We start from the raw sequence: 20828 nt of genomic DNA on the forward strand, positions 1-20828 counted from the left end.
TCACATTTTTAAAGGTTAGTTAAAGCATTTTCTGTGATAACAACATTTGTACTTCATTTCACAGTGAAAATTATCAATAATGTTCAAACCAATATTTAGTGTTCGAAAAAGTGAATTTCAACTTTTGAATATTAAAAAAGAGATGTGTTGTCAGAAACACAATGCCCCCTATTGGGCCGCTTTGAAGCCATATATTTGACCTTTGACCTTGAAGGATGACCTTGACCTTTCACCACTCAAAATGTGCAGCTCCATGAGTTACACATGCATGCCAAATATCAAGTTGCTATCTTCAATAATGCAAAAGTTATTGCAAAACTTTAACCAAGGTTGAAGTTTTGGGACACACACAATGAATGACAGACAGACAGGCCAAAAACAATATGCCCCTGATCTTTCGATCCGGGGGCATAAAAACTCATATTTTTCTATTCACAACAAGAAAAGATAAACAAGGGCTGTTTGTAAAACATGCATGCCCCCCATATGGGCTGTCCGTTGTACTGGCAGCCTTTGTGTGAATACGACTTTTGTCACTGTGACCTTGACCTTTGACCTAGTGACCTGAAAATCAATAGGGGTCATCTGCAAGTCACGATCAATGTACCTATGAAGTGTCATGATCCTAGGCAAAAGCGTTCTTGAGCTATCATCCGAAAATCATTTTACTATTACATATAGCTTGATAAATGTTGTACTATATAACAATTGTACACAACAAAAGCAAGGTAAGACAATATAAGTGTATTAAAGTTGATTCGAATAATTCTCAACCATATAAAATTATAATACAGCTGTCATCCTAACATTTTTTTTGAAATTATACTTAGAATTAAACATACTAAATAAAATAAAAGTAAAATAATGAATGGCACTTTCAAATTTTAAAGCTAAATTGATATAATGAAATATATAAAATCTACTAAATATCAAACATCCTATACAACTACTACAACTATCATAGTACAACAAAACAGTGAGATATGGCTTTACCAAGCAAGATAGCTTAACAATATATGGCACGTTCACTATAACTGATGCAGAACGAAAACAAGGAATTTATTCAAAGCTTACCCTACTTATAACAGAGCATTGTTCCTTGGAAACAAATAAGCATGTGTATTACTTAGATAGCATTTAAAAAACAATAAAAAAATCTTTAGCCTTTAGCAAGCAAAGTGGCAATAAGTTAGATTTTACTCCCTAAGGACCCAGATTTAAAACCACTGAGAAGGAAAACATTTGTATTTAACTCTCGTTTGATACTGAAAATAATGTAGATTCCAAATATTACTGATTCATAAGTAAATACTTTATATTATGTACTGAAATTTTTCAAAAGTACAAAAAATATGTATCTCTAATAACTCATTAACAATCTTAACAACATACTTAGAATACTATATGATTATAAGATAATAAGAATATAATATCAGTTTCATGTATAGGTTAAAAACATAATATCAATCTACAATTGATACAAAAAAACATGATAACAAACTGGTATTAAAAACATACACTTTGGCAATAATCATGTAGGCTTTATATGAAATGACAACAGAAAAATTTACTAAATACTGAATTTGTAAAGTAAGCACATTTACCATACAGAATCAAATTTAAGATTATTTTCATACAGTAAAATTATCTTTAAATTTCAACCTTGCCCCTCAGTTGACCTTGAACTTTTTCTCCTCCCTTGAGCAGGTGATCCAGAGGTACAAGGGATGGAAGAATGAAATACAAACCAGTATCAACAGCAGGATGTTAGCCTGAAATGAGATACAAACCAGTATCAACAGCAGTATGTTAGCCTGAAATGAGATACAAACCAGTATCAACAGCAGTATATTAGCCTGAAATGAGATACAAACCAGTATCAACAGCAGTATATTAGCCTGAAATGAGATACAAACCAGTATCAACAGCAGTATATTAGCCTGAAATGAGATACAAACCAGTATCAACAGCAGTATATTAGCCTGAAATGAGATACAAACCAGTATCAACAGCAGTATGTTAGCCTGAAATGAGATACAAACCAGTATCAACAGCAGTATGTTAGCCTGAAATGAGATACAAACCAGTATCAACAGCAGTATGTTAGCCTGAAATGAGATACAAACCAGTATCAACAGCAGTATGTTAGCCTGAAATGAGATACAAACCAGTATCAACAGCAGTAAGTTAGCCTGAAATGAGATACAAACCAGTATCAACAGCAGGATGTTAGCCTGAAATGAGATACAAACCAGTATCAACAGCAGTATGTTAGTCTGAAATAGTGGACAAACCAGTATCAACAGCAGTATGTTAGCCTGAAATGAGATACAAACCAGTATCAAAAGCAGTATGTTAGCCTGAAATGAGATACAAACCAGTATCAACAGCAGTATGTTAGCCTGAAATGAAATACAGACCAGTATCAACAGCAGTATGTTAGTCTGAAATAGTGGACAAACCAGTATCAACAGCAGTATGTTAGCCTGAAATGAGATACAAACCAGTATCAACAGCAGTATGTTAGCCTGAAATGAGATACAAACCAGTATCAAAAGCTGGATGTTAGCCTGAAAAAGTGGACAATCATTACAAAGCAATCTTGTGATTGAACTGAGCCAAACATAGAAATTCAAGAAATTAAAGGAGTTCAAAATTAATTGGACAAGGTTAATTTTTTTTATAAAATTATATAAATCTAGGTTATAAAGGGCCAGTCACACCACACAGTTTTCTAAAATGTCAGAGGGCTGTATGATTGCCATACAATACAATGTAAGTGTCAGTAAATATGTCTCATACAATGGGCTCAATGGAATAGTTTCTGAGATGGGATACTCACATGTAGCGGTGCCTCTGGATACTGCTCTGCCCAGGTGAAGAAAGCAAACTGTAAAAAGCTAAATATACCACCAGACACTATCATCACGCCATACAGTAGACCGAAATACTCGCTTGGAAACCTGAAATAGGATACAAGTACTTGTTTTGTTTTTGTAAAATATGTTAATGTTAAAATTTTACAAAATCAAATAAGATGGGCTGTGGGAAAATGCGGCTTATTGCATGTACACAAAATGTAGTCCCAGATAAGGCTCTGTAATCCACAGAGGCTAATCAGGCGCAACACAACTAAACTGGATCTTTGATAAACAGATTTCCTTCAAAAATACTATAGAAGCGTAAAGGCTTGTCCCTGAGTACATACGGAATATTACGCTAGTCAATTGTTCCAAGAGTTTGTATCACTCGAGTGGCTTGTGCGATGACTTATCACATGAGAGGCGGAGCCTCGAGTGTGATGCGAAATATTACAAGCCACAAGTCCGGCTAGTATGGTAATACAGAATTGGAAACAGCGAGTAGCGTAATACAGGATTTTTTATTTCAACGATTGATACAACCTGTATTTTGTTAAAAGCATTAAACAGGTATATAATAAACAGAGTTATCTCTATGTTTAAGAAGACACTTTAGGCACATGCATTCAGCCTTGATTCCCCAGAGCAAGTCTCATTGTATTTGTTTTTGTTGATTATCTTTATGTTTATTTTTAAAAATAAAATAAAATCTATATTTACCCGTAGCTGTTCAATAATGTAAATGCATACAGATTATGCTTACACAACACTAAGGAAGGCTGCTGCCATGCTGAACAAGAAGGACCGGAACACTGTCATGATGATGAAGGTCAGGTACAGGACCTGGGTCGAGGGCAGCAGCACCAGGACTGACAGTAGCAGCGCCAACAAACTGCCTACAGCCTGCGGGATAGCAGCGGGGAAAACCTCTTTATAGGCAGAGGATTTACCATCTGGAACATACAGCAGTCATAAAGTGACACTTCAAGAAAAATTCATTTAAGTTAATAAGTATATAATTTACGTGAAATTTATTTAAAAAAAACAGTGCTTTTCTTTAACTATTAAGGTAATGGGGACAGGGCCATTTAAATTGGGAAAAACTGCATTCTTTAGACTAAAATAGGCAAATAAGTGTATTTTACTTATGCTTACAAACACTTTAAAACAAGAAGTGTTTTTGATATATTCACTAAGGTTCAACCAATGGAGTTGCATCTAAATAAATGTGGCACTTTTTTGCATACATTTGTTTTCCTCTTCTTGAAACCTTTAATGAGGACTTTTAGGCAGTAATTTGAGAAAAATAAATGCACTCTTTGACAGTGTTTAAGTCTTATCACGTGAGTTACCTTGACACCAGCGTCGTACGATGTCATACACCACGCCTGCAAGAGGAGACGTGACGAGACCACCCATCATGATGGTGAAACACATGTTCGTGAAGTAGCTTACTGCAAAAGGGGTAAACCATGTTAAACACATACTGGCAAATAATGGCAAATTCCTTAGATGAAAAGTAGCAAAAAGCAAAACAATAATTATTTGTCTGAACCATAAAAAAGTGAACAAAATCTGATAAGAATATATAAGCCTACGTCGGAAAACATGAAGCTTAATGCATAGGCATAAAGTGTTGTCCCAGATAAGCCTGTTAGTCCACACAGACTTATCCAGGAAAAACTTTCAGCATATGCATTTAGCCCCATTTTCCTAAAGTAATGCTCATATCTTCTTAAGATTTAAGGTAAAGATTCAAGTTCTTATACGAAACTACAGCCTCCAAGTCTTTAAAACCCACCTTGCTGTGCATCCTCCTTGAAGAGACGGTTAAGGTACTGGTTGAGAGTGCCAATGAAGAAGAAGAACCGCAGTTGAAGTAGACAAAGCCAAATAACGTGGGTGATGAACACAGGCTTACACAGGCAGCTACGCAGGCTGGGCTTGCTAGGGGCACTTTCTTCAGCAGCATTTATTGCTGCATTATGGAGCATAAAACTATTTTTTTAATGTCATGAGCTTATGAACATGTGATATGGTTTAAGAACAAGTTATTAAATATGTTAACTTTGCCATACTTAAACTAAATTCAAAGTTACCACATTCTTTAGGTACAACCTAAAATCAATATTATTCAACTTTTTAGCAAAACTTACAATCATGGGAGTGCAAACATATTCAAATTCTATGGAACCAGTTGACAACATTTCTTGAGAAACAACAATTAAAATTTAAACTGTCTCTCTTAAATATCAGTTTCGGTGTAAATACTTTTAAAATACCAGAAATTAATAACACTGTGAACCACATTATCATATTAATGAAATATTTATATTCAGCATCAAATACAAAAAACAAATACCTACTTTCAACTGTTTTATAAACTATTTAAAACTAAAGATCCAAATTGAAAAAGAAATAGCCCTACACAACGATAAACTTAATATTTTTGAACAAAAATGGAAACACATAAACTTTCATAACCCAGTCCATTTGTCTTCTACCCAACTCTATGCAACTCATCTATAGTATTGATGATTACATTTAACAAGAGCCTCGCATAACGGGTGCCACGCTCAGCTACGGATGCAGTTTTGAATAAATGAAAGCTTGTCAGAATTTTTTAATTTTTTTAGAGGTCACAGTGACCTTGATCTTTGATCTAGTGACCCAAAAATGGGTGTGCCATGTAGAACTCATCAAGGTGCATCTACATATGAAGTTTTTAAGTTGTAGGTGGAAGCACTTTGATTTTAGAGCGAATGTTAAAGTTTATGTTAAAGTTTTATATTAGAGGTCACAGTGACCTTGACCTTTGACCTAGTGACCCAAAAATGCGTGTGGCATGTAGAACTCATCAAGGTGCATCTACATTTGAAGTTTCAAAGTTGTAGGTTGAAGCACTTTGATTTTAGAGCAAAGTTTAATATTAGAGGTCACAGTGACCTTGACCTTTGACCTAGTGACCCAAAAATGGGTGTGGCGTGTAGAACTCATTTAGGTGCATCTACATATGAAGTTTCAAAGTTGTAGATGGAAGCACTTTGATTTTAGAGCTAAAGTTAAGGTTTTAGCACGACGCCTACGGCGGACGGCGGACGACGAGCTGGCTATGACAATACCTCGGGTTTTCTCCGAAAAAGCTGAGCTAAAAATAACAACATCCACCACAGGCAACCAAAACAAAAAAACAGTATATACTAGCATATCATGTATAATATGTGTTTGACATTATTACCACTGTATTATACCACTTTTGTTCTTGCTTATGCACATATTTACATTGTATGTTTTATATTGAATAAAAAAAATATATAAAAAAACTAACAATCAATCTTATCACACTTTTTTGTGGAACATAATATCTATGTTGTCAAACCCTTTCTGTAAGACCAAAAATCAATGTTGTCAAACGTTTAACATAAAACCTGCATTAAATGTTGTCATTTTTTTGTAAACCTAAAATCAAATCAGTCACACCATTTCTATAAAACCTAAATCAATTTAGTTAAATTAATTTCTGTAAAAGCTAAAAGTTGCCACACTTTTCAAGCAAAACCTAAATTCAAGTTTGCAATAACCTTTATGTTAATCCTAAAATCAATATGTCCACATTTTTTCTGTGAAACCTTAAATCAAAGTTTCAACATATTTTCTTTTGAATCTAAAAAAATGTTGTGTCAATTTTACTATACAACCTAAATATAAAGTTGTCACACTTTTTCTGTAAAATCTCAAATAAAAGTTGTAAAACCTTTTCTATAAAACATCAAAGCCATAATAGTACTTGATTACTTTATAACCTGAAATTAATGTTGCCATTTCATTTCTTTATAACTTGAAATCAATTCTCTCACTTGATTATGTTATAACATTAACATATTTTTGTCATTTGATAACTTTATAACCTAAACTCAATGTTAAAATTTGATCACTTTATAACCTTTTATCAATGTTGTCACTTGATTTATTTTATAACCTGAAATCCATTATGTCACTTGATTGTATTATAACCTGAAATCAATGTCATCATTTGATAAAATTATAAACTAAAATCAATTTTGTCATAAACCTGAAATCAATTTTGTCCTTTTATCATTTTGTAAACAGAAATCAATTTTGTCATTTGATTCTGGTAAAACCTAAAATCAAGTTTGACAATGGATTTAAATCAATTTTGTCACTTAATTTCTTTATAAACTTCAATCAATTTTGTCATTTGATTCCTGTAAAACCTAAAATCAATATTGTCATTTGATAACTTTATCAACTGAAGTCATTTTTGTCATTTGACTCCATCAAAAACTAAACTGAACAAATCACTAAAGATGTCACACCTTTTTTATCGCTGAGAAGTTCCACAGACACCTCTGTCTCGTCTACCGCATCAGGGCTTTGAGCCTTTGTTTGTGCCCTTGGAATAAAGTCCTTGGGCAGGAAGAAAAACGTGCTCACAAGGGTCAGCAGGTGGAGGCCAGCAATGATCAGGAACATGTCACGTCTTGCAAAGCCACCAGCATAGGCTAGCTGTAAATTGAAATGTGCCTCGCTCAGGAAAACATGGTTTAATGCATGTGAGTAAGGTGTTATCCCAGATAAGCCTGTGCATGCTAATCAGGGACAACACTTTCTACCAAAGAAGATATTTCCTTTAGTTTAAACAAAAATAACATGGGAAAACAGCCTAAAAGGCATCTGCATATACCGTAATTACTCTATGTTTTCGGACACTTAAAAATGATTATTTTTTTTCTTGTCCGAAAACTTAGATACGAAAAATATTCACAAAATACAGGTGTCCGAAAACTTAGAGTCGAAAATTGAAGTGTCAAAAAATAGCGTCAATTGTATCAACGACTACCGGTAATAGAACGCGCTTGTAAAATACCATGCCGTATAGTAAAAATTACAGTTATATATGTTTGCACTGCATTTTAAATAATTTTAAATGCTTAATTTATTTAACAGAAAGTTTCTACAAGGTTGTACTTTGACCAACGAGTTCAGAAATGAGCATGTGATGTACCGATACTCGCTAGTATGAACCTGTAATTAACGCAATAAAAAAAGCAAACTATGAATTCTTCGTTTGTTCATTTCCGATAGTTGTTGTCTAATACCTTCCATTGTTCGTAAAACATGCAATAGGGTGCATCACACTTTGAAGCGTTTAGTATTTGTCAAAGTTATTTTACTGAGAAGGGGTAGTAACATTGCGGTAGATAATTGAACACTACCCCTGGTAATTGTCATAACGCTTATGCTATCGGGCGAAACCATTGTTTAATACCGGTTTACAAGGTTATTTACCCAATAACGCAAATGTAATGGTCTGTTGCCCTCAGGCATGCACCTGCCATGTTTGATGATGTTAATCTGGTTGTAAAACCCCATGATCGAAGTGTCATTAGATATCGAAAACAGGACCGAAATTTAGTAAAATAGCGCTGTAAAATATACTGTCCGAAAACTTCGAGACATTAATTATGGACAAAAACTCGTGTGTCCAAAAATTAAGAGTCGCGGAAAATAATTATTTTAAAAAAAAGGGGTGTCCGAAAACTTAGAGTGTCCGAAAACATAGAGTAATTACGGTATGTCGTCCAAGATAAGCCTGTGCAGTCTGCATAGGCTTATCAAGGACAACACTTTCAGCCAAAAATGGATTTTGGATAAGAAGAGATTCCCTTTAATAAAAAATACCATAACAACCAAACACATCGTCCCTGATTAGCCTGTGCAGACTGCACAGGCTAATCTGGAATGACACTTTCGCACATTAAGCCAAGTTTTCAGGAAAATGTCACGCCTTGCAAAACCCCCCATACAAAATCATTATTTCAAATTTAAGAGACCAGGGGTTTTACTAAGTAGGCAGTTAATATATATATATATATATATATATACAAGTCTATCGTGATGAGGCAATGTAGAAAGTCATTCAGATTATTAGATTATTCAAGTAATAGTTTAGTTTATCAACAGTTTCCTTATAAGCAAGCCAAGTGGTTTCACAGGAAATGTCATTTTTTAATTTGAAGCAGTGATAGCAATGGAACTTTTACTTAAACATGTACAACAGATTGGACAGAACATTTTGTTACAGAGAACCATCTTAAAGACATTTGTATACATGTTCATTACAACTTTGCTTTAGAAAGACATTTTGTTCAGTGTCAAAAAGTTTTGTTCAGTACATATGAATAAAAATAAAGAACATCTTTACCATGCTAGGTTTAATATAATCTTATATAACAAAACATTTCTTAGAAAAATGGGTCTAAAGCATGTGCTTTAAGTGTCATAATAGATAAGCCTGAGCAGTCTTCACAGTCACACTTTTTACCTTCAATGGATTTTACATATGAAGACTTTCTTTAAAAAAAAAACAATAAAAGCTTGAAGTGTGTGGTCTCTGACTAGCCCACGAGGGTAAACAAGAGCTGTGTTTGTGAAACACAATGCCCCCTATTGAGCCGCTTTGAAGCCATATATTAGGCCTTTGACCTTGAAGGATGACCTTGACCTTCCACCACTCACAATGTGCAGCTCCATGAGATAAACATACATGCCAAGTATCAAGTTGCCATCATCAATATTGCAAAAGTTATGACCAAGGTTAAAGTTTTGTGACAGAATGACAGACAGACAGACAGGCCAAAAACAATATACCCCCGATCATTCGATCCGGGGGCATAAAAAAAAAATCTTTTGAAGGCTAGCTTAAATGATGTCTTATAAAAACAAAACCTTGGTAAACCATCTTACAACATCAACTTACCTTGACTATAAGCATGACAGCCAATGACATGTCAAATCCCCCACACAGAAGGCCCACTACAGTGGAGCTTCCTACAAGGAACAGGTTGGAGACCCGAGTGTTGGTCACCAGTAATGGGATGCCTCCCATACCTAGTAGAGACAGGCCGGGGAACATCAACTTACCTTGACTATAAGCATGACAGCCGAGGACATGTCAAATCCCCCACACAGAAGGCCCACTACAGTGGAGCTTCCTACTAGGAACAGGTTGGAGACCTGGGTGTTGGTCACCAGTAATGGGATGCCTCCCATACCCAGTAGAGACAGGCCGGGGAACATCAACCAGGGAGCATCTGTAACAGAAACACACAGTAGAATTTATTAACTATACACGACAAAAATTTAGGCCTGTCTCTGGGAAAATGGGACTAAATGCATGTGCATAAAATATCATCCCAGATTAGCCTGTGCAGTTTGCACAGGTTAATCAGGAATGACACTTTCCGTCTAAACTGGATTTTCGCTTAGGAAATACTTTTTTAAACGAAAAATAGTATAAAGTGTCGTCCCTGTTAAGCCTGTGTATAAGAACAGGGTAATCTGTAAACACACTAAAAGCATTATTCCCCGTATCATCAGAGTGAGGCTAATTTATTTAACACAATACAATTTGTGAAAAAAACAAGAGATGTGTTTGTCAGAAATACAATACCCCCGAATGCGCCACTTTCAAGTCATATATATGACCTTTGACCTTGTAGGATGACCTTGACCTTTCACCACTCAAAATGTGCTGCTCCATGAGATACACATGCATGCCAAATATCAAGTTGCTACCTTCAATATTGCAAAAGTTATGACTAATGTTAAAGTTTTGGTTAAAGTTTTGGGACACACACACACACAGTGACACACACATACAATGATAGACAGGTCAAAAGCAATATAACCCCCGATCATTCGATCCGGGGGCATAAAAACTTACGAAAGATTTGGGAAAAAGTTGCTCAAACTGATAAACTGAAAGTAATATGTGGTTTCTTTTATTTGCATGAAATTACATTTTAAGGAATCATAAAATCAAGCATATTCGTTTGATTAGTTTGATTTATTTTTTAGAACCTGATAAATGTATTTTCTTTGTGTTTTCCTCTATTCTACCCATTACGCCATGATAACATAAGCTATAATAACCTGTCTATAACCAGCATTCTTATCATTTAAATATCACGATAACATGGTCTCTATATTTTAGTGTTACATCAAATAAGAAGGATGATTTTTTAGTGCAATCGATATCACAACAAACAGTTGAATTAGTGGTACCCATTTTGTCTTGTGTAAGTGTAATTAACGAAGTGGTGCTTTTAATGACAGTTTGACCCAACTCCTTGCTAAAAATAAATTAGCAATATAGTAATATTATGTCACTTAATTATATTTGTTCCAGAAGAAAACATTATACAATTATCAAAAGTTGAGCTAAATAATTTAAAGAAAGTGTCTCTTTACTGAAAAACAGAGGATTTTACCAGACTTACTATTTAGCGTCTTAAGAGGGCACAATATTCGTATACTGCAGAGTTAAGAATTTTGTTCTGACTATTACAATTTGTTAACTTTATCTAAGGAGAGCAATCAATACAATTATTATGAATACATAATTAAGACCCCCTTGTATTACGCCAAAAGTACAAGAGAAAGGAACAATGCTTCCAAATAAAGGAAAATAGTAGTTGTTATCAGACCCAGGTCAATTATTTGAAGTGGGTTTCTAAAATGCTTTCAAAAATGTACTTTATGAATTCATATAATCTAGCATAGCAACGGCTGATCTATCAATTCTCTTAAACAGAAAAAGAAAAGAACATTTTTGACAGCTATTTCAACTAACCTTTGTTTATGAATGCCATCAAAAGAGCACCAGCTATAAACATAACACTGAAAACAAAAAAAGACAACAGTAAATGTTAACACATTTCTACATTAGCTCATAAACAATAACATTTCAATACAGTCAAAACAGTATAAAGTATTTTCACTTGAAATTCTGCAGCTTGTAGTTCACCTAAACAATTTCATTATCATAAATCAAACACCTTGTTATGTGCATGAGAGTTGAGCATAAATAGTAACTAATACTACCATGTTTCTATGTACTAAACCAAGAGAACAAGGTGAAGTATAATACAACCCATGTCATGCAAAAATTATATCCTCGAAGGCCCGAATTCCGTGGGGGTCCGAATTCCGATGACATTTGTTTTTGTCTCGTATCGCTAGAGTTAAGATGACGTCATGCACGCGCAGTTCGGTGAATATTGACCGATGCCAACGCAACTGTCACCTACAAAAAGACGCTCGAAATGAGACCAAAACAGGTAACACTTGTGTATAATGTTTCTCACACCTTAATTTGTATGTTTTCTACTATTCCTAATTCATGGCCCCCTTTAAACCCCTTTATTTGGTCCCAAACTCGCTTTTAAACATGTGACAGTCCGTTTGCATTGTCGGCTGGAGTTGACTCGTAGAAGTAGACCGGAAGTTTTCGTTTTTTTTAATAAGGCCAACCTATTTTTTCTATGAGGTTGCTGGTCGTATCCCTTAGACTACTTTTTCATATTTTTTCAATTATATGCATTTAATTGCTGAATGTGAAGATCACGAAGAATAAACTGCTGGCACATATGAATTGTAAATAAGTTAACCTATTTATGTGTTTGACTGTTAAAAGAGTTATTTTAAAAGAATATTTATAAGTTGGGGCTCTAAGAAGGGGTGACACTTTACTCTGTTTGTGTTTTGATTAGGAAGAAAAAACGAATGAAAATATAAATGCATAAACTAATTGTAAATAAGTTTATATATTTTGACTGTTAAAAAAAAAAATTAAAGAATATTTCCAAGTTAAAAAAAAATACAGAAAAACTAGCAAATAGCAGTTGCTTGGCCTAAATACACCATTAGGTTTGAGTAATTTCCCTTTGAATGACGTCACCGGAATTAGGTCCTCTCTAAAAAATGGCAGACAGGTTCGACCACGGCTACTTTATGAAGCCGAATCTTATTTATTTAAGCACATATTTGCCAAATTCGGTTTGGTAAATGTAAATAAAGGATTTTTCCATCAAGGTATGTACACAATTTTGTGTTGTGTTTGTTTACTTTCATTTCTTTTTAAAAAATCGATTCTTACCCCCACGGAATTTTCGAGGATACCACATACTGGCAGAGTAGCTCCAGACCAGCCCCTCAATCAGCCTGGTCAGGAGCTTACCCATCCACAAATGAGACTACAAAACCTTGGGTGACTTAGGTGGACATTGTTACATCTGACCAGACTGCGCATTATGATAATACAAATTTCCGAATGACTTTGCTCATATACATAATTTTCCACTCACAAAGAAATAAGCCTAGTAACTCTGGTTCCAAATTTGTAGCTGACGTGCCCCAACACTGCGCAGCCAGCGCAGAACAGAGCAGACCCAATGGTGAAGCACAGAGTCATGTTGCTGTCCTGAGGCTTGCACTCCTTGCTTCTTTGCTCTAAGGTACTGTTACCACTGGTGATACCATACTCAGTATTGTTTCCTATAACAACAGTTGAATTCAAGTCCACAATCAATGTAGGCACTGTGGCATTTGATTGGATGCTAGACTGAGAAGGACACAGGTCTGCGTAGATCCCCTCATCTTTGAGCACAAACACGATGGAGCTCCATCCATACATGAGTCCTCCAAACAGGAGGCACTCCATGAACGCCCAGGCTGCTATCAGCCACTTCCTCCAACCCATGTCTCCTCCACTGGCATCTGACAACACCATCCTGAGGACACAATAAGTCTTGTATTAAGTATCAGAATTTCATTGTGTTAATAGAGATGTTGACTATGTCATACATGTATACTCTTTGTCACTAAAAGATTTTACAAACACAGAATATACTATAGATATCTCACAAACATGACTAATGCCACAGCGATTTTGTTTGCCAAATTGGTAAAAGTACTGCTACTAGCCCAATTGGGAAGAAAATTGGGAAATTGGTGTCTTTGATTTTTTGCTAACAAATAGTTACAAATTGATAATTAAGTGTTGTCAAGTGGTCAAAATTTTGTTAATTTACGTTGAAGCCATAGGGCTGCATAAGAAAAGTTACTAACTGTTGCATTTTATTTACCAACAAAACACACCTTTCATTGGGATTTTTGTTTTGGAAGGCAATTAATTTATAGTTTTACCCCAATTGGAAAAGTGCCGTTTTCCGATACTTTATAAACAAAGCGAAGAACTCGCTGGATCCCCACATCACTTTGTCAGCCATGAGCAAAGAATAATGAAAAACAAGAGCACCGCATAACGGGTGCCACGCTCGGTTGCGGGTGCAGTTTTGAATAGATGAATGCTTGTCAGAATTTATTTTTTAATTTTTTTTTCGAGGTCACAGTGACCTTGACCTTTGACCTAGTGACCCCAAAATGGGTGTGGCATGTAGAACTCATCAAGGTGCAGCTACATATGAAGTGTCAAAGTTGCAGGTTAAAGCACTTTGATTTTAGAGCAAATGTTCAAAACCTTGACAAAATGATAAGGTTTTAGCACGACGCAGAGGACGACGGACACGACACCACACAACACAACGGGCTGGCTATGACAATACCTCGGGTTTTCTCTGAAAACAGCCGAACTAATAACTGAAGAATATGTGGATCACTGGGAATGTCGTGCGCATCTAAGCTACATGAAAGTTGAAGTTTCAATTAAATCCATAAACAAATCTTTAAGAGCATTGTAGTTTGCTCCACAAACTTACACCATTTACTGCTTACAAATGAACCATCCATCATGCTTATAAAAGGACCGCTTGCAGGGGTGTACAGTCTTGCAGGGGTGTACAGTCTTGCAGGGGTGTACAGATTATAATTTGGCCATGCTCTGGGAAAACTGGGCTTAATGCACAAGCTAATTTTAATAAATTGGGTTTCAAGATTTGCGGCTAATCAGAAACGACACTTACTGCATATATGATATTTTTCATTTGAAGGAAGTCTCTTCAAAACAAAAACCAAGTCTAGGCAGTAGGTGTCGCCTCTAATGCCCCTGTGCAGACTGCACAAGCCAGTAGGTGTCGTCTCTAATGCCCCTGTGCAGACTGCACAAGCCAGTAGGTGTCGTCTCTAATGCCCCTGTGCAGACTGCACAAGCCAGTAGGTGTCGCCTCTAATGCCCATGTGCAGACTGCACAAGCTCATCTGGGATTACACTTGTGTACATGCATTCAACCCTGATTTCAAAGAAAAAGGCTCAATTGTATCATTTGTCTTAAAATATGGGCTGTTGAAAAATTGCATAAAAGTTGTTTAAAAACCATTAAGGTAGCGCACCTCTAATGGGCACATATCCAAATATAATCTAATTAATTATTTTCTTAATCAGCATCATTTCACTGAACTACATGCAAATTTGTAGGTAGGCTTTCCATGCTTTTTAACAAGGGACAAAATTGTCACAAAACCAGGTTTTCATTGTGAAAAAAAAATCTGATAAAGGGAGAAAACTCAAACTGAACTTTTGAAATGACCAAAAAAAATTAACCCCCTTTGTAAGTTTTTTTTTAAATCTATTTTTAGTCGTGGCGACCTTGACATTGGAGATATTGACGTGATTCTTTCGTGGGACACACCGTCCCATGATGGTGAACAAATGTGCCAAATGATTTTAAAATCTCACAATGAATGACATAGTTATGGCCAGGACAAGCTCATTTATGGCCATTTTTGACCTTTGAACTCAAAGTGTGACCTTGACCTTGGAGATATCGACGTAATTATTTCGCGCGACACACCGTCCAATGATGGTGAACAAATGTGCCAAATGATTTTAAAATCTGACGATGAACGACATAGTTATGGCTCGGACAAGCTCATTTATGGCCATTTTTGACCTTTGAACTCAAAGTGTGACCTTGACCTTGGAGATATCGACGTAATTATTTCGCGCGACACACCGTCCAATGATGGTGAACAAATGTGCCAAATGATTTTAAAATCTGACAATGAACGACATAGTTATGGCCCGGACAAGCTTATTCCGCCAGCCCGCCAGCCAGCCAGCCCGCCAGCCAGCCAGCCCGCCCGCATTCGCCAATCTAATAACCAGTTTTTTCCTTCGGAAAACCTGGTTAAAAAAATATACCGATTTTTTCAAAACCACCCCCACGCTCGGCTTTTATCCAGTTTTTTTTCACCCCTGGGGTATATAAAAGTTCCATAATTTATTCAAATTTCCAAATATGGGCATGCAGTTGGTGTGTACAGATGCTGTAAAGGTGTTTAAAGTTTAAACAAGATGAAATAAGTATTCTTTTACAGACATTTATTTTTTACAAATTTTATCTATGGAAGAGCACCATGAAATGTAAGTGATTTCAGCCAAGTAAAAATTGGGTCGGTTAAAAACAAAGTGTCATAAAATTCAAAATAGTATCATTTAAGTCATATTTTAAACTAAGTTTTTATAGAAACACTATATACAGCAAAAATACCAAGAACTAGACAGATTTACCGTTTACTTTTTGAAATAAAAATAAAAATGCAACATGCATGGTTCGTATTTTCAACAGTAAATCACCCAATTTCGCCATTTCGTTGTTTTAATTTTAAAAATGTGCATAAAAACTGCAACATATTTAACAATAAATATAGCTTATATGCCATATTAAATAAAATTACGTTAGAAAATAAATAAAAAGCGTTGCAAAAAAGTATACGTCGTCGGCAGGATTCGAACCTGCGCGGGAATATCCCAAAAGATTTCTAGTCTATCGCCTTAACCACTAGGCTACGGCACCTAATAGTAGGCTCTTCAACCTTCGAAGAAATCGCGGGAAATCATTAGAGGTGCACTACCTTAAACTTTGGAAAAAAGCAGCTACTTTTAAACAAGATGTAAGGAACAGTTCATACACATCAAGAAAATGACAACCATAAGCTAAAAACTGTACACACATATTTATACACTAAATTTGTTCACAAGTAGTTACAGTGTTTCTAATTGACAATATCATTTTAAAATGTAACTAATAACAATCAGATAGTCAATAAGCTTGTTGTATTGTTTTAACAGGTTCAAAATGGATACTTTATTGTCATAAGACATGTCTTTGTTAATTAAGTTTCCTTTTATTTCTAGTGACCTGACCTTTAATTGTTTTGCATATATAGCTGTTGATAATTAAGTTTATGAATGGTTTGCACAAGAATTTTCAATACTTTCTAAGTAATAACAGGATCCAGTTTTATGATATGTACTCATCTAATTATTTTTGTTTTTGCCAATGGACAGACTGAAGGTAATAAGAAACAGAGGAAGGATTGACAAACAGATGTAGAGACAACCTATCATTGATTGTGTGTACAGATAGACCAGTGAAGAGGGGAAGGGATAGACAGACAGACAGACAGAAAACCTTTCGCTGAATGTGTATACTAAGTTGAATTATAATACATGTATCATAGTTACTTTTTGGTTATAACAATTAAAAGTTGTATTGTATTTTTAGAGGAAGCCAGGAGAGAAACTGTATACATCTTAGCTATACTAGACACTGTATTAAGACATGTTGCAGGATTAAACATGACTATATGTGAAAGATATCAGCCTTTCACGCATGTGCGCTAATTTTCAACCCAGATAAGCAATTTTCATCCCAGATTAATCTGCACAGGATGATAAGGGCAGATAATTTCAGCCAAAACTGCATGGACATCTGCTATGAAGATGCTTCTTTTTACCGAAAAATACCTGACAAGCCGTAAGTGCACACTGCACAGGCTAATCTGGGACAACACTTTACGCATGAGCATTAAGCCCAGTTTTCCCAAAACAAAGCTCATATAAACAAAGCTCAATTCATGCTGGGACTGCCAGAGATAAAGCACTGATGAAATGTGTAATGTAAAATGTCAAATATAAATAAACAACCATTTTATAAATGTGCCTGCAAAAAGACACTTCAAACAGACAGAAATTTTGTAAACAGACAATTGTATGTTTCACCTCTTTCAAGGAGGATTAAAATAAGATGAAATAAATTTGATACAACAAAAAACCTACCTGTCAGTTCTGTATGCAATATAGCAGCTCCAATAACAGTCAGCAGAGTGGTATTTCACAGAGGTACATGTAAAGTGTGTTATCAGTGTATCAGCACATCTCCTAATACCATTGGTCCAAGGTGTAAAGTATTCTCCATAAATTAGTTAAAATTGTCCTTGTGCAAAATAAGCTACCAGAAACTGGAAGGAAATAAAATGGACAAATTTATTATTTTAAACAGCAATATTATTCTCCATTTTCACTGCATAAACAAGAAGACCAAGATGAACCTACATTGCTCACCTGAAATACATTGCAATAATTGATCTTCAAAATCCCAGTCACTGCAAGGAAGGCTTTGTAACCACATGACAGCTCTTTGCACATTTCAGTTGAGTTCTGTGAAAATCGGGCATTATGCATGAGAATAAAGTGTCATCCCAGATTAGCCTGTGCAGTTCACACAGGCTAATTAGGGACAACAATTTCAGTATTCATTTAATTTTTCGTTTAACCCTTTACCCCTTAAATACGTTTTTGACACATTTGTAGTCCTTTTGAAAGTTAAATTTAACTAAAGACCTTTTTTACTAGATTCAGGTTCATTTCCGACCCTTAGATACTGGTGAGCTGTAAACAGCATAAAACCTGAACAGACTGCGTGTTACTGTTGTTTGCACATAGCCATTTTCACTTTGCTTCTGAGTGGGAAAGGATTAAAGAAAGTCTCTTCTTAGTTAAAACCAAGTATAGGCCGACAGAACGTGTCATCCCTGATTAGCCTGTGCCGACTGGTCACCAACACTATGGCCTCAATGAACATAGATTAGATTAGAACAGCTGACAACAAAAAGTAACAGGCAAATCCCTTTATCAAGTCTACCACAATATGACAGTTAATAAAAAATCACAATAAAACTCCCCAACATTGCATTTTAATGATTAATGATAGCTTTACAAAGTCCCAATTTGCCGTCTGAAAAATTCCCAGTAAACGAAGGAAAATTTCTTCAATTTCATTCCAAAAGTGCATTATATGCAAGTGAACAAGTCAAAATGCATGATAATGAATATTATTTGAGTGTGTTTGTGCAATTTTACGTAGCGATATAAAAGATACATAATTCCCAATCTGAAAATTTCACAACACCAATTTTCACAGTTTCAAGGTTTTTCATGCTAATTTTTCCCAATTGGTACGGTACAGGTATTTTTCCAATAGGGAAAAAAAATTTACAGATAAATAAATCACTTATCCCTTATTCTCATAGTTTAGGCCCTCCTCATAGTAATCATGACTTTAACGAAAAAATGTCAAGAAGTGCTGAAAAGTTAATGTTTTTCAATTTTTAGAAGTTGTTTATTTGATGGTTATCCATGACTTTCACGAAAATCGTTCTCATGATTTCCAGTATTCATTAAAAAGTAGCTGGGTCATGTTTATTCCAGGTTGATGATATGATTTTTAAATTACTTTACACAAAATTATGTTTGCTTGTTTATGGATTAAAAGTAGCTTTATCAAATGTTTTATATGCTGCTTAATTTTGAATAAAATGTAAAATTATTTTAAGAACAACATGAGCAAACGTTTTTTTTTCCATAAAGAAACTTTTTTTAGAACAAGCAAATGCGCATTATAACGTTTCTTATCAACCAGTCAGAAGGGACGATATTATTGTACATGATACAGATAACTACAGGCAGCTAAATCTAGCCAGAATTTTGTCAAAACAATGCCAATGCAGTTTTTGTTGTTATGTCCAATTATACACATTTAACTATAGATATAACACATGCGTGTTTTTGTATTTGTTAACTTCCAAAATTCCTATGTATTCATTTAGAGGTCTGATACTACTGATAGACATGAAAATGACAGTAGCATCTGTTTCAGGAATCATTTAACATTTAACAAATCGACAAAAGGATAATTTTCAAATTATGAGAATTTTCTCCAAATTGTTGAAATGATTTTGAATGGGAACTGCAGCAAGATGCATTAATTAGCATGGACCAAACAATGTAAAAGTAACATTTGATTAAGAAATAATCGACGGGTCACCGTTGGTTATTGCGGTAATAACCAACGGTATGGAGTTCCGATGCGTAGGAATTAAACCACGAGGGCGTAGCCTGAGTGGTTTGATAACAAGCATCGGAACGACATACCGTTGGTTATTACCGCAATAACCAACGGTTACCCGTGGATTATTTCGATTCTAACACGATTTCATTAATAAGTTATCCGCGATATAAAAGTTATAAATGAGAATTATATTAACCGAACGTCCTCCACTTTTCCGCAACAATTACAATCAAATGACGTTGTCTTCATTCATAAAATGTGCGCGGACAATCAAAGTGTCACTTTAAACAACCGTTGGTATATTGCGGTAATAACCAACAGTAGTTTTTCCTTCATTGTATATAGAAAACAAGTCACGTGCCGTGGTAGAATTAGATACAATCACTTATTCTAGAAGGGTTGCAGCAATGAGGTGCTGATCTATGCATGGCACAGGGTAACAGCAAGTCTGAATCTTCGTAGACCCAATGGGGTAGTTGCAATAATTTACCTCTCAGCTTTATAACCCACAGGGTTGCTGAGAGTTGCAATGCGCTATTGTCCTAAGGTGCAAAATTTGATCCCCACTGCAAGGGCTAAGGAACACTGATACTGCAAACACTTATCAATGTTTACCTGTCTAAAGCAAAAACTCATGCAAATGGTACCATTAAAGCAAGAAATAATTGCTTTTTATTTACTTTGTTATTCTTTCCTATGCTCTAGCCACCATATTGGAAAACTGTCTTAATGTTGCGAACTAAAAATGTCGCTATCAGTTAGGTCGCAGTACACCAATCTTTTGCGCATCGTGATATTTGATGTAACCCAAGTCGATAACAATGACGAAGTTAAACATATGTCGAATATTAACACTATTCCAAATTTTAAAATGAAAATGTCAGCAAGAATGGTATGTAGAAACATTTTCCTGTTTTTTTGTTTGCATGCAAAGGGTAACGTCTGTACTAGGCTGCCATTCAGGCAAATATAATGTGTTTGTGAAATTTTTTCATCGATATCCTTAATTGGT

At 35.2% G+C, this 20828-nt stretch overlaps 1 protein-coding gene across 1 annotated transcript; it reads right to left on the reverse strand.

The window, feature by feature from the left end:
* Positions 1–676: 676 nt before the first annotated feature.
* LOC127850890 (equilibrative nucleobase transporter 1-like) lies at positions 677–20031 on the reverse strand. The gene is made up of 12 exons (XM_052384280.1): positions 20013–20031; positions 18031–18126; positions 17746–17927; positions 13031–13456; positions 11518–11564; positions 9807–9976; positions 7199–7388; positions 4663–4839; positions 4214–4315; positions 3625–3814; positions 2843–2963; positions 677–1772 (listed from the first exon to the last, which is right to left on the reverse strand). The coding sequence occupies exons 4-12, from the start codon at positions 13453–13455 to the stop codon at positions 1671–1673; spliced, it is 1524 nt and encodes a 507-aa protein (XP_052240240.1). The 5' UTR covers position 13456; positions 17746–17927; positions 18031–18126; positions 20013–20031; the 3' UTR covers positions 677–1670.
* Between the last annotated feature and the right edge of the window lie 797 nt (positions 20032–20828).

The sequence above is a fragment of the Dreissena polymorpha genome, chromosome 11 (assembly GCF_020536995.1).
Source record: "Dreissena polymorpha isolate Duluth1 chromosome 11, UMN_Dpol_1.0, whole genome shotgun sequence".
Lineage (NCBI taxonomy): Eukaryota > Metazoa > Mollusca > Bivalvia > Myida > Dreissenidae > Dreissena > Dreissena polymorpha.